Below are 23,096 nucleotides of genomic sequence, written 5' to 3' on the forward strand. Positions count from 1 at the left end.
TGACAAGCAGTTCCAGGAGCTCTACCTCATGTCCAAAGGGGTGAGCCTCAAGTCCATCTCCATGGGCGACGAGCCTGAACCCGAGCCCGTGACGCTGCCCTCGGTTGTGCCCGTCACCCCTGCCAACGCCGTGGTGAAGAAGCTGATCAACCCCAAGTACGCCCTGGTGAAGGCCAAGAGCGCAGACCAGATCAGCAAGGCCTCGTCTGAGACCCAGGACAAAGCCCAGAAGGCAGACCCCAAAGGCAAAGCCCTGCCCGAGGCCCAGCTGGGCGACAGGCACGGCGACGCGGCCGACCTCTCCCAGCTCATCCACCCCGGGCTCCTGAACCTGGAGAAAGCCAACATGTTTGACTACCTGCCCACCTGGGTGGAGCCCGACCCCGAGCCCGGCAGCGAAGTCTTGGGCTACATCAACATCATTGACCCCAAGATAAAGAACGTGAAGCTCTCGCAGATGAACCGCATCAAAGTCTGCGACGTCTCCCAGGCCAGCGCCCAGCACCGCCAGATGCTGAAGAGCAGGGAGATGGAGATGAAGAAACACCCAGACCAAGAGCCGCCCCTGCTGTCCCCCTGCCCCAGGCAGCTCCCACAGGCCCCCGTGGAAGCTCTCGCAGCCCCGGCTGCCAGCCCCGTTGAGAGCACCAGCTGGAAAATGAAGCAAGCAGGAGCCTTTGCCACCTCACCGCTGGGCCACCACTCGAAGCCGCCAGAGGAGACGGTGGAGGACAGCAAGCCCCCAGTCCCAAAGCCGCGGACCACCCCTGTGGGCGTCCTCGTGCCTAAAGCCATTGCGCCCTGTGACGGCAATGCTGCCCCAGAGGGGGCCACACAACCCCTGCTGGCTGACCACATGGGTGTGAAGCAGGAACCGGAGCAGAACCTTAAGGGAGCCTCCACGGAGACCTCCCATCCCCAGCCAGACCGGCCAGCGGCGGGGCTGCAGGAGGACAAAGGGCCTCCCTGTGCCCACAATGGTGTGGGAGAAGAGGAGGAGGAGGAGGAGGAGGAAGAGGAGTTCATCACCCTCAGCGACCAGGAGAGCTACTCCAGCAGCTCTGCTGACCACAGCTACCGGCGCTCCAACGCCTCCTCCATCTCCGACGAGTACTTCGAGGTGAGGGATCGCTACGGCCCGCTCCGGAGGACCAACTCGGACGTCACCCACAACGGGGAGATCCTCCCCGTGCAGAGGAAGCTCAGTGACCCCCACATCAGCCGGGGCACCTTCCTCAGCCCCCTGGGGAGCCTCCCGTCCATGAAGCACGTCCGTGTGGAGGACGTGACCAAGAGGAGGAGCAGCGCCATGGAGATTAGGTGTGTGCTGCCCCGCGCCGTGCTGGATGGCAACAGCTCCTACCCCAGCGGTGCCACGCAGGTAGGACTTCTTTGCTGGGACTTTCTCTGCCTTTCTCCACCCTATGCAAAGGTTGCAAGCCTAGAGGTGACCCAGCCAGCTCGGTCAAGGCATGGTGGTGTCATCCCTAGCTGTGGTGTCACCTCCTAGGCTCCGAGATCAAACTTCTTCTATAGGGGAATAATGCCCTACGTGGGGCAATGGTAGGAGGCACCCAAGACATTGTCTTGGGGCAGAAGGTGGTGGCCAGGGGTGTCTTGGAGTGAGACTAGGTGGTAAAGGGGAGCGTGGGGGAATTAAAGGTTGTTCCATAGCACCAGGCTGTGGGATGGGGCCCAGAGGCTTCAGGCACAACCACGCGGCCATGCCCAAAGCTGCCAGGCTCCGTCCCACAGCCCAGCAGCAGTGGCATGGTGCCCAGCCAGGGACAGGTGTGTCCTCCTCAGCCTCGTTTTGTAGCTCCTTGCAAAGGTGATTAGCATCAAAGCCAAAGCACTCGGACACATAATTAGGCAGAGCAAGACAGTGGAGGAACAGGGAAGGCAGCCTCCTGGGCCAGCTCTGCAGTCAGCAGCTTTGTGGCTGATCCACAAAGTGACACCGGAGCCTGTCACCCCATGGGCTGCACACCAGCCCTCCCACCGTGGCAGGAGCATCACCCCATCCAGGCAAGAGGATCAGCAGGGCAATCCCTTATTTCCAACCAGCCTCCTGCACCACCACCAAGAGGTTTGGGGCTCTTCACGGCTCCCCCACCCTGCTGTTTTTGGGGCATTCGACCCCTCAGGGTTAAACCAGCAGCTGAAATCACTGAAGCCACCTGAGATTACCCCAAGTGAGCATTTAAGCTGTATTTACAGGGAATTAAATTTACTAGCCCAGAGTCTTCTCCCTCCCCAGCCAGTGACACAGAGCTTAGGGCAGGGTTTAATCCTTGCACATCAAACATCCCTCTGGAGCCACGCAGGGTGAGGAGCACTGAGCCTTTGAAGCTCTGTTACCCAGGCCCTGAGTGCCACCTTGCTCAGGGTGGCCAAGCACCTCAGTGTTCCTGCAATAACTGGCTCTTGGCCTTTGGTGGAAGGCAGATAATTAACAGAGGATCAGGAGTAGGTGAGCCTAATCCTGAGCTCAGGTGAGCTCAGCTGATGGACATGTGCAGGAAACAGCTTCTTCCATAGCAGCTGAGGACTGGACAAGGCAACCTTTGAGGGTTCCTTCCAACCCCATGCACTCCATGATCCCATGAGTAATAACCCAAAGCCATCCTTGGTTAACTCCTGAGAAACCAACAGGAATCACCATCAGCCTCCACCAAACATTGTCATTCCAGGTCTACATTTTCTGCCCAGAGCCCGAAATGCAGGTGGAGGCTTGCTCAGGGCAAGCATCTCCATGAGCTGGAGAGCACAGCACTCAAATGATCCCTGCAGCATTGTCTTGCCTGAACCCTCCCAGCCCTGTTCACACTCAGCTCCATGGTTAGTAGAGGACAAGAGTGTTGGCTGATGTACAGCAGCAGGCACGAGGAGAGCACTGGGGACATTCAGGTCCTCTCCTGTCCCTCTCATCCCCAGGTCTGTGCCCAGCAGAATCACAGAATGACCTTAAAGATCCTCTAGTTCCAACCCCCCTGCCATGGGCAGGAACACCTCTCATAGACCAGGCTGCTCAAAGCCTTTGCTGCCTGGTCTCAAACACCTCCAGGGCTGAGGCACCCCCAGCTTCTCTGGACAGCCTGTTCCAGTGTCTCACCACCCTCATAGCAAAGAACTTCCTAATGCCCAGCCTGAGTCTGTCCTCCACCACTTAGCAACAGGCAAAACCCCCACCCTACCAGCCCCAAGTCCATGTGGCCAGGTCCTTACCTGGGTACAGAACCCTGCTGATCATCCCTGGCATGATGATGACAAACAAGGGCAGCATCTTGAGGTAGCTGGCCAAGATGGAAGCAGCCTTGGCGTGGCTCAGGCTCTTAGCAGAGAGCGACCGCTGGACGATGACCTGTGGGAGAGCAGGGCAGGAGCAGCCTCCAACACCTCACCTTCCTCCTTAGCCTGCCCCTGGCCAAACTGCATCCCAAGCATCTCCAAAACCAGGAGCCACTGGGCCCAAAGGCAGTGTAGATGTGTTTCCAACCCATCCAGATGAGCAGTGGGGTTGGTGTTTTGCCACAGCACCACTGTGCAACCACCACAGCACAGCCTCCTGCCAGTGTCAGCTGTTCCACACCACCACACTCTCCCCTCTTGCCCCTTCTGTTCAACCTCCTCCACAAAGTGTGACCACAATGAAATGGACACCAAGTCCAGGCTCTTCCTACCACAACTGCAGCATCTCAGACTGGTCAGACCATTGCACCTCAAAGCTCTAGCCAAGACATGTCCATCCATACCACAGCCAGCCCTTTGCCTTCGAGTCAAGGCTCTTAAACAGACAACATCTGTGGAAAATGATGGCTTTAGGAGAGCTCAGACTCTCCCCAAGGGCCTACAGAGAAGTGCTCAGCAGGGTTCAGCCACTCCTGAGCAAGCACTGGCTCATGCCACTGGTGGGCAGGAAGGATGGGGTGCCAGTTCCTGGGGTGGGATGCTCAGGAACACTGCAGTTCAACTTCTGCCCAAGAGCCACAGGACCCAGCACCAGCTCAGGCTCCATGTGCACCACACTAAGCACATGAAGACCTGGAAGGGCAAGGAGCTAAACCATCCTTAGTCCTTCCCACCTGAAGACATTTCAGAGCTTTAGTGCTGGGTTTAAGCAGTCTGTTAAATCAGCCTAGCAACACCTGAGCTAAACTGCTGTAATGCAGCCCTGGGAGCAAAGGAGGTCTCCTGAAGGGCTGGAGAGCCTGTGGGGATATTGGGACTGAATGGTGAGCAGCAAGATGATGCCAACAGCCTGGTGGAGATGTGGAGCTGCTGGCACAGGGAGGGCTGTGGCAGGGGCAGGGCAGGTCGGTGCAGCTGGCTCTGCAGCTCTCCAGTTCCTCCTGCCATCAGCACCTGCACTCCAAGATACCATCTCACCCGGCTGCCTCCGCGTGGGGAGCGATCCTCACACCTCCAGATGGTGGTGCAGACACACCCAAGGAGGAAGATAAATATCTGGTGACCACAGCCATGTGCTAAGGCCTTACTCAGTCCAGAATTAAGATCCCTGCTGCTTCAGACCCAATCCAAACACGCCTCTCAACTCAGCTAACCAGAGCCACCCCCACAGTGGTGCTGCAGCTCACTGTTGCCTGCTGCTTCCACCTCCTCTCCCAGCCTTCCATCCGATCTTGGTAGCCACCTAACCCCCCAGGCTGGCTCTGGGTGACTGAATGGCCTTTGGGCCAGAAAGGAGTGCTTAGATCATCAAGGCTTCTGTTGGAGAGAAGATGCTGAGGTGTCACCGGTCCTGGCTCTCCAGGTGGAGTGACTTGGCTTGGGACAGGCTGTGTGCTGCCAGGGATGCTGAGGAAGGGGCTGCTGAGCTGTTGCCACGTGCAGGACAGTGCACTGCTGAGCAAGAGCTGCAGTGGCTAAGACCTGAGGCAGTTCTCAGAAGCAATCTGGGCAAGGGAGTACACAAGTGGCAGAGGGGTTTGTCCATGAGGACCCCAGGGCAGACCCGTGGAGGGAGGTGCTTGCAGGGGAGCAGCACCCCTCAGCAGCAGCAGCTCACCTCTCTCCCTCTGCTCTTCCTCAAACAGGGGACTCACCTCTACCGCTACCGACCCAGGAACCCCTTAGGAAGAGAGCCAAGCAAGGAGGTCTCCTGCTCCCCCACACAGGAGAAACCACCTGGGGCCACCAAGTACAGAGGGAACGGAGCTGAACCCAAAAAGACCATTGCAGGCAGCCAGCCATACTGGCAGAGCAAAGCCTTCAGTCCCAGCAAGCCTGCACAGCCTGGCCCCCTCTCCCCGAGCAACCCCAGAGCGCCAGGCAAGCGCTTGACCTCCCTGCCAGAAAGCCAGAAGGCCGCTGAGGAGATGAGGACACCCCTGGGCATCCCACTCTCCAAACTGTCCCAGGCCAAGCACCTTAAGAACAGGGTTGCAGGAGCCCAGGGTGCTTCTACTGACTCCAAAAAGAAGCCGCCTGAGAGCGCCAGCCAGAAGGAGCACTAGGCACTGGAGGCACTGTGTAGGTGGGCTTCTGAGCGGTGGTAGAGCGTGCCTGGGGCCCAGGCAATGCTGTGTTACAGGGGGCAGGGGATTCTTGTTTACATTTACCTGGTCTGTGCACCAGTACCATGTGGCCATGACAGACAGCCCAAAAGTCATCCCGGTCCAGGGCAGATCCCCGGAGGCTGGGTCTCGGAAGAGGTGCATCGCATCTGCTCGGGGCAGGTGGCAGGTAGTGTTGGGCACAGTCTTGGTCGGCATGGCTCTTAAATAGGCCTCTTCCAGGTTGGGGTAACCTCCAATCTCACGAAAAGCTGGAAAAGATCAGCGGGGCAGGGAGCTTGGTTGGAGCCAAGCAAAGCCTGGTGGCCTCTGAGCTCAGCTGGCGAAGCGCTCGGCGGCTCCCGAGCCCAGGAGTGCTGCCTGGGGAGGGAGAGCTCCTTTGGGACTCTGTTTTCCTATAGTTATTTAAGAGACTCTTCTATGAACATTTTGCACAGCAGGTCCCACTACTGTCCACTCTCTCTCCAGAGGGTGACCCTTGGGTGGGGACCAAGGCTCCTCGAGGGACCCACTTCTGTTGACCTCACACTGTAAAAGCAATCTGTTTATTAAACTCTTTGGTCCCAGAGCAGGGGGAGCTCACCATGGACTATTAAAATGCAGGATTAGGCAGCCTCTGACTCCATGTACTACAGCTCAAGGCACCAGCACAATTGTCCACCAAATATTTCCTGCCCCTCTGAGCATTTCCCCAGCACCCCCAGCAAGGCTTCATTCCCAAGCCTCCAGCAGCCACTGCCACAAAACACCCCAAACAAAAGAGAAACCCCAAAAGGCTCTTTTCACTGCATTGTTCCCAGGAAATGGAATCCAGGGTCTAGGTCTGAGGAGTACATGCTCTGGACAAGCCCTAGCAGGTGAGCCTCCAAACCCTTGGCAGCTCTTGGGGCTCCTCCCGCCCATCCCACAGCTGCCAGCCCCTGCCAGCTGCTGCCAACCTGCCCCAGGCTCTGCCCTGGCCCCCACTGCCTCCCTGCTCCTGGGGGGCGTGGGCTGAATGCTCCTTGCAGCTGCCCTGGGACCTCCAGCAGGAGAATTTTGGTGCCACAGGCGCTGGGTTTTGGAAGAGGGAGGGATGGGAGGCGCCCAGCTGGCTCCCCCCCTGCGCCATGGCCACCCATGCAGCAGCCAAGCAGGGAGCTGCTTTGGCAGCCCCTTACCCACAGCAGCTGCTGGTGCCTGGGAGAAGGGAGGAGGCTCCAGGGCTTCCATGGGGCTTGTGGAGGGGAGACTCCAAGCAAAACCCATAAGCATTCCTCAGAGGCTTTCCCCTGTCTGGCCTGCATCCCTTCCACCCCTGTCCATGGGCTGTGGTCTGGACCCTCAGCTCAGCTCCCTCCAACGTGGCATTGCAAGGTGGGAGCACGCTCCTGAGAAGTCTCCCTCCTGCAGGGCCATGTCCATGAGTGCTGCTGCCTTCAGCCCAAGAGCAAATCCCTCAGGCATCAGGCGCTGGGCACTGGGACCACCCTCAGGTGCCAGTCTGAGCACACCCCAGTTTCCAAGGCACTCATCCTGCTCCACTGTCCCCTCCTGCCCCAGGCCAACCCTCTCCCTGCAGGCCTGCCCCCATCCCAGGCACCTCACTGATGCCTCTGGGGAGTGTGCAAAGGGGCATCACCCACCGTGCCCCCACCCCTTGCAAACCACCCCCCCCCCCCTCCCATATTTCATGGGGACTCAGCAGCTGTAAACTCCTCCTGCTCTTGTGCAAGCAGCCCTGGCCCCTGCCCAGCACTTGGTTTATGCAGCATTGGTTACTCCCAAGCTTTGCATGGGCGTTGGGCACCAACAAAGGCTCTCCAGAGGCAGAGGCTGAGTGCTGAAAGCAGAGATTTGTGCCCGGGGCTGTGAGCCTGCTCCCTTCCCAGAGGTGCTCACCAGCAAGTCACACCTCCTATGCCTGCTGAGAGGGAAGAGGGGGACAAAAACCTGAGGGCAGCAGGAGCTCAGCCTGCAGCTGCTGGGCCTCAGCCCCTGGGCTCTGCCAGGATTCACAGCCCTGTGCTGAATGCCAGCTGTGGTGTGGGATGTCACCACCTCTCCTGCCCATGATGCTGGAGCTGAGCAGAGCCACTAGCAGCCACTGCAGCAGCCACCAAGCTCTCCCTTAAGCAGAGTGGTTTGTCTGCAGTCCCTTGGTCTGCACCCACTTGCTGCCCAGCTCAGGACTGCTCTGCTCAGCATTGCACCAAGGGGATCATGGAATCACAGGGGTTGGAAGGGAGCTCCAGAGATCACCCAGTCCAACCCCCCTGCCAAAGCAGGATCACCCAGGGCATGTCACACAGAAACACATCCAGGTGGGTCTTAAAATCCTCCAGAGGAGACTCCACAACCTCTCTGGGCAGCCTGCTCCAGGCCTCTGGCACCCTCGCAGCAAAGAAGTTTCTCCTCACCTTCAGGTGGGTGTTCCTGGGCTCCAGTTTGTATCCTTTGCCTCTTGTCCTACCACAGAACAATCCTCCTGCTCTCCCCTTTGGAGATGCACCCTCAGAGCCAAGGAATGTGTGTTGCCATCCCTTCAGCAGCAGAGAAGACAATGGTCTGGGCAGAGTGGACCTGGGCTAGGCACAGCTTAGCAGTGACTGTTAGCAATGAATGCACCTCTGCTGCAGCTGTCATGGCCTGAAGGTGCAAACAAGCCAAGGCAAGGAGAGTCTCATCTCTCAGGTGAGCCTGACACCAGCTGCAGAAAACCAGCCTCCAGCTCCTGTGGGCTCCTGAGACCCCTGTGTGACCAGCAGCTTGTCTTCTGGCTGCCCTGGCACACCGTGCCAGGCTTGCAGGCTGCCCAAGCCAAAGCAAACTGAGCTGTGCAGCTGCTGGAGCAGCCTTGGCCACCTGCCCTTGTGCTCAGCCTCTGCATTGCTGCACCCAGCCAAAACCCCCAGAGCTGAGCCCCTGATTGCCCCAGGGCCAGCTGCACCTCCAGACAGCCATCAGCAGCCTCCAAGCACCTAACACAAAGGCTGTGGCCACTGTTCAGACCTTGCCTGGGCAGGCAGTGTGCTCCTCTGCCTGGTGCAGCTCCTTGCTGGGGCACTTGGAGTTATTGCCACTTCTCCAGGAAGTTTCTGTCCTTTCATCTGAGTTCTGTAACCCTGCCTGGCTGGGTTGCAGGGCCTGCCCAGGGGCAAGCTCTGCCTTTGCACAGGGGAGCAGCTGTGGGGCAGGACTGTCTGCAGCTCTGGAGCTGCTCCCACGTCCACAGCAGAGCTCCTGTGTGGCACTGGGTCAAAGCCTTTCCTGCCTGCCCACCTAAGCAGTCCTCTCCAGGAGATGGTGGAAATCACCTCAGGAGTGCCTCTGGAACTTGTCCTCTGTAGTTAAACACCTGCCTTTGAAGCTGGGACTTGACTTCTTGTGTCCTACTCCTCAGGGCCAAGAGCCCCATGGCAGAACAGGGCTGATGAAAGCTTCCAGCCTTGCAAGGCTGCTCTGTGGCTAAATGCACAGAGACACAACAGTGCTGAGCCTTCAGGAAGGGCTGCTGATGAACCAACCACACTCACTCCAGCCAGGAGGAAATTACAGCACCCTGCTCTGCAGGCAACCCCCTGCAGCAGTGCCTTGGCCTGGCAGCACCTCCTGCCACACATCCCTGTGCAGTGGGATCCTCTCTGGAGACTCTGACTCCACTGCCAGTTTCCTGGAGCCAAACTGGAAACGCTGCTTTGGTCAGTCTGCTGGAGCTCAGGGACTAGAGGGCAACACATGGAGCAGGTCACCAGTGCTGGGGACAGGGAGGACCAGGGAGAGATTTCATGACATCCTCACCCACAGGAATGGCACTCAGGGGAAGCACAGCGGCAGGGGGGGACACAGGGTGGGGAACACAGCCCTCCTTTGGGTGACTGTTACGAGCCCGAGCCCTGCTGGGCACCTGGGCCACCAGATGGCTTGAGGGATTGCTGAGACCACCCAGGTGGAGGAGAGAAGGTGGCCCTGGAAGGAGGATCTGTGCTGTGCCAGCTCTTACCTCTCACCGCCAGCAGGACGGCTCCCAGGACCATGACGAGCGTCTGCAGCGCGTCCGTGTGGATGACAGCCGCCAGCCCCCCTGCGGGACAGCAGGGCACAGCGCTGCGGCCACCGGCCTCAGGAGCCCCCCACAAAGCTGCCCACGCCCGTGGGGACACGGCTGGCACCAGCCTTGCCCTGCTGCCGCTGCCGTGGAGGGGAGCAGCTCCGCGGCGGGGAGATGGAGCCGGGGAGCGCAGCCGCAGGAGCGGCAGGGCAGGGGAACAGCAGGGGTGGCAGCAGGGGTGGGATGCAGTCCCATGGGCACACACAGTTGACAAGACACCGACTAGCCCTGGAATTTCGGATGCCTCAGCAAGGAGAGCACATGCAGGATGCTGATCACAGAATCCCAGAGTGGTTGGGGCTGGCAGGGACCTGTGAAGGGCATTCAGCCTCGGGGAGCCTCATGATTTTCTCAAGGGCCATCATTCCCCCAGCTCTCCCTAGCCCTGAGCCAGGCCTGGCTGTCACACACGCCTCAGCTCTCCTCCCAGCCCTGCAGTTCGTTTTATCCAGCACCTGATGCTCAGTGGGGTCCCTCTTGGCCCCAGCCAGCTGCGTTTCTCCTTCTCCATCCCAAGTCCTCCCTCCAGACCTGCTGCAAGCTCAGGACCTCCTTACCAAGCCAGAGAGCAATTACTCCACACATGAGCAAAAGCATTAGGAAGTAGCAGAGCTGGAGAAAATGGGGCAAAACCTCACATCCTGGGAATTCAGAGCTGCACCCTCCCTGGGATCTGAAGGGCTGTTCTCAGGATCAGGGTGGTGCAAGGCTCACACCCTCTGCCTGAGCTCATGCTTTACTCCACCACAAGCCTTGTAGGCAGGAAAAAACCCATGATGGGATCTGCTTAAAACTGAGGTCTTGCAAAATCCACCACGTTTAGGATTAGGACTTAAAGTGCTTCCTATTTTGAGGCTGGGATGAGATAGGGAGGGAGAATTTGCTGCCAGGTGTCTGTCCTGGCACTGCCAGAGGAGGGAAATGTCTCAGCCCAAACCTAAAAAGCCTGGAAGGGACAGATGGTCCAAGAGGCTGCCCAGAGAGGTTGTGGAGTCTCCTTCTTCAGGGAGATTCCAAACCCCCCTGGACAGTGTGCTCCTGGGCAATCTGCTGTGGGTGCCCTGCTTTAGCAGGGGTTGGACTGGGTGGGGGCCAGAGGGGACCTCTGGAGCTGGTCCTGACTGCAAGCCAGGAACCCACAGCTTCCAACTCCAGCTGCAAACCCTCATTGCCTCCCCCTCACAAGAGCTCCACGTGGATGGACCCTGCACAAAACCCAGCTGCCCCCACAGTGGTGGGCAAGAAGTGTTCCTGAAAGCTCTGCAGAGGGGGTGGCAGCAAGTTGTGTTGGAGGGCAGGGCCAGGGAGAGGGAAATGAGCTGGGTCAGGGCTGCAGATTGCACAGCAGATGACAGGGCCCTGTAATGGGAGAAGCCCTGATTGCTGCAGGTACAAATAGGTGCACACACAAGAAAGCATTGAGCTGTCTGGTGGAGGAGGAGTTATTGCAACTGAAAAGCCCTGATGACAAAGGAGAGGTCATGCACTGAGTCATGGCCTCAGCTGACACTCAAGAAGGATCCTCAGATGTTGGCTGGTAGAGCAGGGAGCAGCAACCCTGTTAGTGAAAATCCCCAAGGACCTTGCAGGAGGGAAAACCAAAGCCAAGCATAACAATAAAATCAAACAGAAGGCAGAGCAGAAGCGGTGTTGTTCAGGCAGAGAAGAATGACTGAGGGCAGCAGGTGATGAGCAACCTACCTGCAATGGTGTAGAGCCCTGTGACCACCAGCATCAGGACAGTGGAGAGGTAAAGGTCCCAGCCCAGGCAGACTTGCACAAAGAGGGCCCCTGAGTACAGGTCTGTCTGTGTGGGGAAGGAGAAACAGAGGCTGGGGCAGGTGGCAGCCCCTGGCTAGGCAGCACCCAAGGGCAGCAAGGCAGGGAAATGGTCAACACTGTGGGGACAATGAGGACATTGCCCTGCACATGCCAGGAGAACACCTCCCAGAGGCAGCACTGAAGCCCAGGGTCCCACAGGGGTGGCCAGGGCACCGCTGCAGGGGGGGCCACAGGCTGCCTGCCCTCCCAGAGAGGAGCACAAAGCTCTCCAGGGGGCATCCCACCCTGATTTCTGCAGAGCCCTGGAGATGGGCCATCTCTTACCAACCGAGGGGCTGTGCACCTCCAGCACAGCAGCACCCTTGGGTGCTCCCCAGAGGCAGCCCAAGCCACCTCAACCCAGCCCAGCACCCTCATGCTGCCTCTGCGCCCCAGCCACCTCGCAGGGCCGAGGCACAGGGGTGGCTGCAGCTGGTGTTTCATGTTCTGCTTGGCAGGATTCACCCCCTGGCACCCATGCTGCCAGTGAGGAGCCTGCCAAGGACCAGCTCTCCTCTCCCCAGCTGCAGCTCTACAGTCTGGGCTGTCAGACCAGTCAGAAGGGTGGCAGCAAGCCTAGAGAATGCTGCTGGGGGCAGGAGGGGATCTCCTGCCAGGTGCAGAGACTGCTCAAGGTGCTTTCTGGTGCCATTAGTGATGGATGGAGCAGCTCTGCTGCTTGTGCCAGTTAGTGGTGCTCAGGTGGGTGCTGGTAGGGCAGAGCAAGCTGCTGCCCTGCTCTCTGGGGGCTCCAAGCAGTGTTTCAACCTCTGCAGCCACTCCACGGTGAGAACCACACATGGGCAGCCCCAGCACGGAAGGAAAATCCAATTCCACATCCAACACACTGCCTCCCCCAGCATCCCCTGCACCCATTTCGCACCCCAGAGGGTCACCCAAAGTGTTCCTCTGCCCAGAGAAACGTTCACAGCCCTGCAGGTCAGGTCAGCCAGCTGCCAAACTCCCTTGAGATGACTGGCACCTCAGAAGTGACCACCACCTCCCACCCATGCCAGGGCTGGACCAGCACAGCAAGGTCTGGTCAGGGCCTTATGGAAATCAGGTGCAGAGCAGAGACTCGGAGGGAGCTGGGACAGCTCCTCCAACAAAAGCAGCAGCGCTGCAGGAGGAGAGGACCAGGCACAGGAGGCAGTGCCCAAGCCACCACCACGTCTCCACCCTCAGCTGGGATCCAGCCAGGCCCAGTGCTCAGCTGGGGGATCTTCACAAAACCCTTGTTTGGAGAAGGAAATGAGGCCAGAAGGGGCAGGAGGAGGCAAAGAGGAGCTGGCTCCACACCCTTGCCTGAAGCCACGAGGGCTTCCCAGAGCCAAGACATCAGCCCAGCTCTGACATCTTCCCTCACACACCTCCAGAAACCATCCCCCAAGCAGCAGGGCTGTCTTGCCTGGTCATGTGGAGCAGTCACTTGGGATTAGCAGTGTGGAGGACTGGTGCCATTTCCCATATCACATCTCCTCCCCCCAGCCCTGCCCTGCCTCTTCCCAGCTCTGCAAGTTTGCCATGCAGGGGCTGGGGACTGCCATCAGGTGATGGAGAGGAGCCCTGCAGGACTAGGCAATGGAAGCACCACTCCAAGGCATGTGCAGCTCAGCCAGGCTCCAGCAGCCATGAAACCCAGGGGGTGAGCACACATCCAGCCTCAGCACAGCATGAAGGCCCTTTCCCCAGCACCATCAGGCAGCAGGGTGATGGAATCACAAACCAAGCCAGAAGAGCACTTGGACCCCATCCTGAGGATCCACCTGGGGCAGGCTTTACTCCACAGTCATGCCTGGCACTCCCAAGGCAGGCACTGCATGTCCTCAGCTACACAGGGGCTTGGCCATGCCCATGGAAGAGCCTTTGCCAGCACCAGGAGGCAATTCAGCCCTGGAATGTCCTGCTGAGGAGGAACCAACTCATGGACAACCATGCCAGAACCTCTACCACTGTCTCCTCTGATACCTTTCCACCTCAAATGCAACCCAACCAGAGTCTGATACCCCAGAGACCAGCAGACAGCAAAGCCATCATGCAGTGCAAACTGCAGCTCCAAGGCAGAAAAGCCCCAGCCAGGGCTCCCCAGCCAGGGCCCCCCAGCCAGGGCTCCCCAGCCAGGGCCCCCCAGCCAGGGCTCCCCAGCCAGGGCTCCCCAGCCAGGGCCCCCCAGCCAGGGCTCCCCAGCCATCTCCTCCCCACACAACCAGAAGTGAGAACCCAAACTATCTCGAGCTTCCCTAGCACAGAGCCAGCCAAGCATCCTTGGCATCTTCTGGGGGTCCTAGTGCCCCTTGGAGGGATCCACCACTTGTCACCTCAGCACCAGGCAAAGTCATTCCCCCCCAGTAACTCCTTGCTTCTCCAGCAACCCTTCCTCAGTGCTCAGCAGTGCAGATTCAGCCCTGGACAAGAGATTTCATCACTCCTTCCCCTGCCTTTCTCAATGCTTAATCACTTCTGCAGTGGCCTGCAAGTGAGCCTAAGCCTTTGCTATGAGGAAGCAGAGGTGTCTCTCCACCTCCCTTCCTGTTAATTCTGCTGGGGTGGGAAAAAAATAAGAGTGCATGTGACCAAGTCATTAATAAGCCATCCCAGATACAAAAACAAGCTCATTAAAAGCAGGCATGACCTATTCATTAAAAAAGAGAGAGAGAGAGAAATGAGCCCTTTCAGCTGCCAGAGGAGAGGAGAAGCCTTTGAAGTCAGGTCTTGCAATGCAGTGAGATCCTTGCCTCCACTGGTGACCTCACCTGGAAACTTGTTCTTACCCAACATCTCTGATGCCTCCCCAGTGAAAGATGGCTTTAAACACAGCTTGCATTTAACAGCTGGGGAGGCCAAAGCCTGGGTAGAGCAAGTTAGCCAGGGTACAGAGGAGTCTCCAGGGGCTCCTCACCAAGAGTAGGATACCTGTGCAACTCCTCAAATGTTCCTAGACAAGGCAGAGCCCAACTCTCAGCAGGGCTTTGGGCTGCCCTGTTGCACCTTGCCATGAAATGCTGAAGGTTGAGGTCCACCACAGGGTGAATTCCACCCTGCCATCCCACCCTGCCCCAGCTAAAGAGCCAAGGGAGCAGCACTGAGGCCGTGTCTCAGCTCTGCAGAACAGGGAGCAGAGATCCAGCCACAAACACAAGGGCTGCAAAGAGAGCAGAAGACAGAAGCCCAGCTGGTCCTGAGCCCCAGTGAGGAGCAGCAGGAGTTAGCACTGCCTAATTGCTGTGAGTTTCACTCTCTCCTCCCAAGCTCCCCACTGTGGTCACCCCTTTGTGGGTCAGTCTGGCAACACCTAGCATGTCTGCATTCATCCCAACCCACTGCTGGAAAGGACCTTTGTTTGGGAGATTTACCATGAAGGGAGCCAGATGCCAAGATAATCCCCTCATTAGGCTGATTCCTCCTCTGTTGCATCCTGTGTGACTCAGAGATCAGAGGAAACCCAGCAGACCAAAGAAACTGGAGCCCTGGCTGAGAAAAGGCACAGGAAGAGGCATTTGGGAGTGTCCAGCAGGCTCCAAACACAAGGCTGTGCTGAGGAGGGCCAGGAGAACCACAGAGGTTCCAGACAGTGCAGGCATGGTGCAGAGGTCATCTCCAGGTCCATCTGGTGTCAGGCAAGGGGTGACACCACAAGCATCTCCCAGGCTGAGAAGGAATTTGTAGAGACATCTAACCCTTCTGGGCAAAGCCATGGAGAGGCTGGCAAGCAAAGAGATCAAACACAGCCCCAGCAAGGCAGAGCACTGCCTTGGGAGAGGTGATGGTCTGTAAGGAGACTCAAAACCATCCAGCCCTCAAACTAATGAAGGGAGGCTGTAGCCAGGTGGGAGTTGGTCTCTTCTGCCAGGCAACCAGCACCAGAACAAGAGGACACAGTCTCAAGCTGTGCAGGGGGAAGCTTAGGCTTGATCTCAGCAAGAAGTTCTTCACAGAGAGAGAGATTGCCCCTTGGGATGTGCTGCCCAGGGAGGGGGTGGGGTTGGCATCCCTGGAAGTGCTTAAGAAAAGCCTGGCTGAGGCACTCAGTGCCGTGGTCTGGTTGATCAGTTAGGGTTGGCTGATCAGAGGGACTTGGTGATCTTGGAGGTCTCTTCCAGCCTGGCTGATTCTGTGAGTCTGCAATTCTATGATTTTGTTCTTCACATTCAGACTACCAGGGGAAAACCTCCACCACAAACCCTACCCCAGCTCAAATCCTTCCTTTGAAATGCCAGCAGGGATTCCCAGGGACCAACACCACAGACACAGATGCTGCAGCACCTCCCTCGAGCTCCTCTGGGCCTTCACCAGGAGCATGGCAGAGCAGCATGCAGGGGAGGAGTGACAGCAGACCAGGAGTGACAGCAGTTGCTGGACATCAGGACAGTCATGGACTAACCAAAGTGGCACTGCCCAAAGGTGCAAACTGCCCTGGTGCTCCAGCAGCCACCAGGCTGTTCTCAGGAGACAGGTCCTGGGATCTGCAGTGCCCTAAACTTTGGGGGTCTAAAGATCACTTGTTTTGTGGGAAGAATGTCTTCCAGCATGACAGGACATGAGTCCCCAGCACAAGAAGGGCATGGACCTGTTGCAGGGGGGGCAGAGGAAGCCCCAACAATGATCAGAATGTTGGAACCTCTCTGCTGTGAGGCCAGGCTGGGAGAGTTGGGGTCGTTCAGCCTGGAGAAGAGAAGGCTCCAGGGAGACCTTCTGGTGGTCAGTCTTTCAGTGCTTAAAGCTGGGGGTAGACTCCTGAGCAGGGTCTGTTGTGACAAGACAAGGGCTGATGGTTTCAACTAACAGAGGGACATTCCGACTGGAGAGCAGGAAGAGGTTTTTTGACACTGCGGGTGGTGAGACCCTCACTCAGGCTGTTCAGAGAGGTGGTCAATGCCCCACCCCTGAAAACATTCCTTGCAGGCTGTTTGGGACCCTGAGCAACCTGCTGTAGTTACAGATGTCTCAGGCAAGCTGGAGTTCGGGCAGCAGGGAGCAAGGCTGCATCCAGCCAAGCCGGAGTTTGTTTGGGAAGCAGGGAGCTGGCAAGAGCTGAGCGCCGCACCGCGGGGGAACCCTCTCAGCTCCAAGCCTCCTGCCCTGCAGAGAGCCACTTCGGCAGCCAGCCACCCGCAGCAGCAGCAGCAGCACATTTCTTGCTGCCAGCCACCTGCAAAAGCAGCTTTTGCTTTTACCCGGTGCAAGGTGGAAGCGCCAGCAGCGCCCGGGTCAGATCCGCCGGCTCCATCCCAGGCGGCGGTGCAGGACCGCTCCCTCCAGCGGCTTTCCCTCCCCAGATCCTTCCTGAGTTGCTTGCTCTTGATCTCGTCTCGCTGTCTCCAGCCCCCCGGGGCTGTCTGTGCCTGTCTCTCTCCAGCTTGCCCCAGGCTGGGTGTCACTGCCTCTTAAGCTGCGTTCCCTCTTCCCACGGCTACCGAGCGGGCAGCAGGAGCAGAGGGAGCCCCCAGGGGAGTGGGAAGGAGGCCAACACGGGTGGAAAAAACATCCCTATGGAAAAGTCGCAGAAAATCAGCCACTTGCTGTGCAGGGTTGGGCATCTGACAGCTGCAGCAAGGTTTCCTTTCCTCTGGAAAACCTGCATGCCCTGAAGCCATGAATGCATTCCCAGTTCAGTTCCTGGCTCTGCTGGGCCCCCCGGGGATGCTGGAAAGCATGGAACAAAACCCAGACGATGCAACCCAGCCTCTGAGCACATTTCCTACACAACCTGTGCTCCAGGGTGACTGCACCACGAGTCTGGGGACCCTGACACATAGCCATGCACCTGTAGGGGCCAGCTGGCCCCAAGCATTGCTGCTGGGTCCACCTACAGACGAACAGCATCTGCCCCACTTCTTGCCCTGCTCCCCCCTGCAGCATCCTGCAGCAGCTGCTCTCCCCCTAACTTGGCTACCTGAGGTGTGAGCCCCCAAATGACCTTTTGTCTGCTGGATTTGTGGTGGAGCTGAGCTGGAGCTACTCACAGAGATTTTGGTGAAGATGGAGAGCAGGAGTGACAGGACAGAGAGGTACATCCGGATCCTCCCCCCTCCGAACCTTCACTGGAGATACTCAGGCATCGTCACGATCTGTCAGGGGCAAAGAGAGTGATTGCTGTCCTGTCCAGGCCTTCTCCTTCAGGGATTGTCCCAGGGAAGGCAGGGCACAGCTGTACCCTTGGAGCAGAGCTCAGGAGTCTTGAAGGACAGCAGTGACAGCCATCCAGGGAGCAGGGGGCCTGGCTGGGGCCACGCTCCCTGCAGCAGGCACAGGGATGCTGTACGTACCCCAGATGAGATGTAGACTGGCACAAACACCCAGGCTAGGGCCAGGAGAGCATAAGTGGCCTGTTGGGAAGGAGGAACATGGAACAGGCAGAAGAAACACTGATCCTGCTACAGCTCAGCCTTGACTGCTAGATCCTGCCCACCACTCCTGACCCAGCCCTGGCTCAAGTGCACATTTACAGCTCCAGATGGCAGACAGCTGTGCATGAGATTATGGTGGACACCCCACAGCAGCCTTGGTGTCCCTTCAGCTCCTGACCAGGGGTTTCCCACCAACTCCTTGAGCACCATGCAAGCCAAAGCCATTTTTGTTTTGCTGCAGAATCCAAGGACTTTGGCTACAATGTGTGGGGAAGCCACCAGGAACCTATTTAGCCATCAGCCAGGATCCTGTAGGGGCTGGACTAGAAAGCACTGCTCTGAAAGATCCTTTTCCCTGAGCAGCTGGACTTGAGTTGACTCCAGGCTCACTCTGTGTGCACCAGACGCGAGCTGGAGGAGCTGAGTTAGCAGGGTTGCGTTAATTACCCCCTGCAGGGCTCCTCCCAAGCCTGTTGCAGGAAGGTGCTGTGGCATGGCACAAGAAACTCCTGCCCCTAGTGCCGTGCCACCTTCCTTACGTTCAGCTCGAAGCCGGTGACGGCGATGCCCCCGGCAGCACCGGTCCCAGCCAGCCCGATGAACAGCCCTGAGCCTTCACTGCTGGCAAAGAGAGAGGCACCGATCTGAGGGAGAGCACAGGAGATGTAGTGAGGACCCAGCCACCAGCTCTCTGCAGCTTGGCATGGCAGTCATGCCAACTGGACCGGCTTTGGTGCTTCCCCCAGCAGCACAGCCCTGAGGGAGGCAGAAATCATGCCTGAACAGCAGCAGAGCACACAGCCAGCAGCCCCAGCCCAGCCCCAGCCCAGCCCCAGCCCAGCAGCCCCAGCCCAACCCCAGCCCAGCCCCACCACATTTAAAAGCCAAGTGAGGCCAAAGACACACCACATGGGGTGAAGGGACATGGACATATTTTGGCAGAAAACCCTTTAACAGCCTCCAGTCCAGGGAGGTTTGAACCCTGACAAAGAGTGCCCCCATCCATCCAGCTCATCTGGGCATCCCCTGTGGGCTTTGGATGGACTTTGTTGTCTTCTGGAGGATGAGAGGCCGCCACACGCTGCTGCATTTACCACAGCAGTCACACACCCAGCCCGGGGTGGGGGCCCTGTGCAAGCAGCCAGTGCCAGGCACAGCAAGGACCTACAACCAGTTGGTTGAGATCACACTGAAAGAAGAGGAATGAAAACAGAAACCTGGGACACCCATGTCTTGTTGGAGCCTCCAGGAGCACATGGGGCTGATGGAGATAAGATGTTTGATTGCAACACCACCACCCCAAGCAGAGAGCAGCCTGCAAGGAGCCCAAACAACCTCCAGCATCCTTCATGCAATGAGAAGGAAAACACAGCTCTGAGGACACAAATCCTAGCAGGAGGAGGTGCACAGGGCTGGAGGCATGTGGGGAGATGGTGGAGAAAGAGGAAACTCCATGGGAGGGACGGCAGTGCTGGGTGTCCCTGCTGCCCAGGGTGCCACCAGCAGGACAGGAGTCCGTCTCTACTTACTGGCCACCACACCATGTCTCTGCCAGCAAGGAAATAGCCACTGATGGTGTTCCTGTTCACCCTGCATGAAGACTGGGAGGAGAAAAGATCAGCACCGAGCACCCTCCCCTACAAACCCAGACAAGGCACCAAGAACCAAGTCTCCCAGACAAGGAGACTCTGGATAATTAATGGGAGCTCTGCAGCTCCAGCCTAATTACACAAAGCAGAGGCTGCACCCCGGGTACCCGGAGCCAGGAACAGCACAGGAGACATCCCGAGAGGGGGAAGCAGAGGCTGTGCCTCTCCTCCTGCCATCCCCAGCAGACAGCTTGGCTAATAAGGCCCAGCTTCGGCTGGGATTTTTCCGTGAGGCAGAACAAATGGCTCTTGGAGAGGCTTTGTCTGAAGCCCTGGGTAGCTGAGGGCTTTCTCTGCTCAGCAGGACATTTGTCTCAATAGCCTTTAATAGGGGAGCAGCAGATCTGCTTACGCCCAGCAGCGCAGAGGGCAGGGCAGAGGTTTGTGCCGTGGTTAATCCCATTGTGTTCTCAGGCCATGGGAGTCACAGAAGCCCAGCGGTGGGGGTTGGAAGGGACTTCTGGAGATCATTTAGCCCAGCCCTTCTGTTCTTCCTGCACTGAGGAGCTGCATTCTCATGCATCCTCTGTGATGAGATAAGGAAATGGACTGTGCAAGTTTGCAGCTTTCTGCCTTACTGTGCATACTCTGTGATGACCTGTCCAGAATCCCAGCATGAGGAGGGCTGGAAGGGACCTCTGCAGCTCACCCAGTCCCAAAGCAGGGCACCCACAGCAGCTTGCCCAGGACCACAATGGCCACCTGGGTTTGGAATCTCTCTAGAGAAGGAGACTCCACAACCTTTCTGGGCAGCCTGCTGCAGGGCCCCAGCAGCCTCACACCAAAGAAGTTTCTCCTTATGCTGAAGTCTTTCTACAGGGAGTGGAAGGGGCAGAGGGCTGCACAACACACAAAGTGCAAGTATACTCCTCACAGAGCACCCAGCCCTGGGGGGAAAAACCCCAACTAAACAAAAAGCAAACAAAACCAAAGCAAACCAACTGTATAAAAACCACAGAATCACCTGGCTGGAAAGAACCTTAAGATCATCAAGTCCAAGCATAACCTAACACCTCCCTGTACACAGCTGTTACACCATGCCCCCAAGCTCCTCATCCAAACATCTTTTAAACACCTCCAGAGATGGTGACTCCACCACCACCTCCCTGGGCAGCCTGGTCCAACGCCTGACAACCTTCTTGGTGTAGAGATGTTTCCCAATATCCAACCTAAAGCTCCCCTGGTGCACAGCAGAAAGGGAACAAATCTCTCTTACCCATATTCCCACTGCAATGTTTAAGGAGAAATAAACCACCACGACAACAAGGTCAGCAACGCTGAACTGCAGCCAGGGGCTGAAGGAGCCAGCAGTGGAGTTGTCCTCCATCATTCTCTGCCTCCTGCCTCATCCTCAGCCTCACAGTCACTGAATTAGTAACTCATTAGTGGCCTCAGAGCATTTATCATTAAACAAGCCAGCAACAGGAGCTTCACACCCCAAAGGGCTTGGGTGAGTGCCCTGGATGCCCACTGCCTCTTCCCCCTCTGTTTCCCCACCGTCCTCCCCCCCAGGATGCCTGGACCAGGAGAGCAGCTCTGGATTTTGGTGTCTCACAAACAAACAGCTACACAATTCTCCATCTCCTCGAGGTTTTCTGCTGCTTCTGCACTGATCTGGAGGAATCTGCAGGCTCTGGTCCAAGCTGCACCTGTAGCTGATGCATTTCTGTGCTGCAGGCTCTCAGAACAGAGCCTCCAGCAGCCTCTCACAGAGGTGCCTTAAATCCAGGTACCTCTGGCCAAGTCACTGCCAAGAGTTTTGTCTTCTGTGAGCTCATAGAAGACCAAACCATAATGTTTTTTACTGTAGATAGTAAGTCTGGAAATAATTGGAAAGCTCATAGAATCCCAGACTGGGTTGGGTTGGAAAGGACCTTTAAAAGGTCCTAGAGTCAGCAGAGAGGTCTTCAACTACAACAGGTTGTTCAGAGCCCCAGGCAGCCTGACCTGGAATGTTTTCAGGGATGGGGCAACTATCATCTCTCTGTGCTACCCAGGTCAGTGAAGAGCTTCCTCCTAATCTGATTCATGATCTTTTGCCTAGCAAATTACTGTAGAATCTGCTGGATAAAGCAGGGGGGTTCAGTGTTCTTTACACTTGAAGGATGCCAGAGAAGCACTTCTAAGAAGAGCTGGCACTTCTGGTGATCTGACATCTTTGCTTCTGGGAAAAAGCACTTGCAGATTAGCTAGTCCTGCTGTCAGGATAATAAAAGGGTGTGAAAAATGTCTGAGGGAAGCCACACATACTTTGCTCCCCTCCAACCACCCCAATGCCATGAAAGCCACAGGACCTGCAATCCAGTCTTATGACTGACTTGTTCCCAAGTCATAGAATCCCAGCATGGAAGGAGGGGGGGAAGGTTGGAACTCTGGAGATGGCCCAGTCCAACCCCCCTGCTCCAGCAGGGCACCCACAGCAGCTTGCCCAGGAGCACAATGGCCAGGGGGGATTGGAATCTCTCCAAAGAAGGAGACTCCACAGCCTCTGGGCAGCCTGCTCCAGGGCTCCAACACCCTCACCCCAAAGAAGTTGCTCCCCCTGTCCAGCTGAAACCTCCTGGGTTACAGTTCATGCCTGTTCACTTTTGTTCTGTGCCTGGGCACCACAGCTTTTCTGAGTCTGTCTCCATCCTCTTGGCCTCCACCCTTTAGCTCTTGCTGAGCATTGCTCAGATCCCCTCTGGGGCTGCTCTTCTCCAGGCTCCACAGCCCCAGGGCTCTCAGCCTTCCCTCCCCACAGAGATGCTCCAGGCCCCTCATCGCCTTTATAGCCTCTCCTGGACTCCGAGTCCTGATCAACACAACTGCACTGCACAAAGTGAGGCACAGTTAGGGTTTGCTGCATGCTAAAGCCAAGATCAAAGACAGGAGGTGGAGCCTCAGCGAGAGCAGGAACAGAAGCACCCCCAGCAGAGAGCAGCTACTCCTGCAAAGGCCAGCACAGAACAATCATAGAGTCATAGAATTGTCAGGGTTGGAAGGGACCTCAAGGACCATCCAAGTAGAAGCCTCATCCCTGGAGGTTTTTAAGGCCAGGCTGGATGTGGCTCTGAGCAACCTGCTGTAGTGTGAGGTGTCCCTGCCCATGACAGGGGGCTTGGAACTGGCTGATCCTTGAGGTCACTTCCAACCCTGGCAATTCTATGATCTTGCAGCACTGAACAAGTCCTCTTGTAGCCCCCTTTAAGATACTGGAAGGCCACAATTAGGTCTCCTCAGAGCCTTCTCTTCTCCAGACTGACCAACCCCAAATCCCTCAGCCTGTCTCCATAGCAGAGCAGCTCCAGCCCTCTGCTCATCCTCGTGGCCCTTCTCTGGACATGCTCCAGCACCTCCAGACCCTTCTTGTACCAGGGGCTCCAGACCTGGACACGATCGCATTGCACATGGTTGGGCGTTCAGTAATCATCCTGTTTGCTGCTCTGGGTGCTTGGCTGGCTCCCTGTCAAGCAGCAGCACGCTCCCCAGCCACGTATCACAAGGTGTCACTAATAAAACCAGCAGAGTGTAGCTAGCAGGCTCCTCACCCAGCCAGCTCAGCGCATTTCTCCTCCTTGGAAGCGCCGCTGACACGCCCGGGAGCAGCTCTGCGCTCCCCTCAGAGGAACCCAAGTTCTCCCTCTCTGCTCAGCTGGAATTTAACCTGCAT

The 23,096-nt window shown here is 57.4% G+C and overlaps 1 protein-coding gene across 1 annotated transcript in view; it reads right to left on the reverse strand.

Moving 5' to 3' along the window:
* Positions 1 to 20,771, reverse strand: part of SLC5A10 (solute carrier family 5 member 10) — a 43,276-nt gene extending 22,505 nt beyond the window's left edge. The window contains 9 exon segments of the mRNA XM_054180230.1: positions 3,229 to 3,364; positions 5,583 to 5,788; positions 9,520 to 9,600; positions 11,329 to 11,434; positions 17,412 to 17,516; positions 17,715 to 17,774; positions 18,335 to 18,439; positions 19,325 to 19,396; positions 20,661 to 20,771. Coding sequence (XP_054036205.1) covers positions 3,229 to 3,364; positions 5,583 to 5,788; positions 9,520 to 9,600; positions 11,329 to 11,434; positions 17,412 to 17,516; positions 17,715 to 17,774; positions 18,335 to 18,439; positions 19,325 to 19,396; positions 20,661 to 20,771 — 982 coding nt within the window.
* Between the last annotated feature and the right edge of the window lie 2,325 nt (positions 20,772 to 23,096).

This window comes from Dryobates pubescens, chromosome 4 (assembly GCF_014839835.1).
Source record: "Dryobates pubescens isolate bDryPub1 chromosome 4, bDryPub1.pri, whole genome shotgun sequence".
Taxonomy (NCBI): domain Eukaryota; kingdom Metazoa; phylum Chordata; class Aves; order Piciformes; family Picidae; genus Dryobates; species Dryobates pubescens.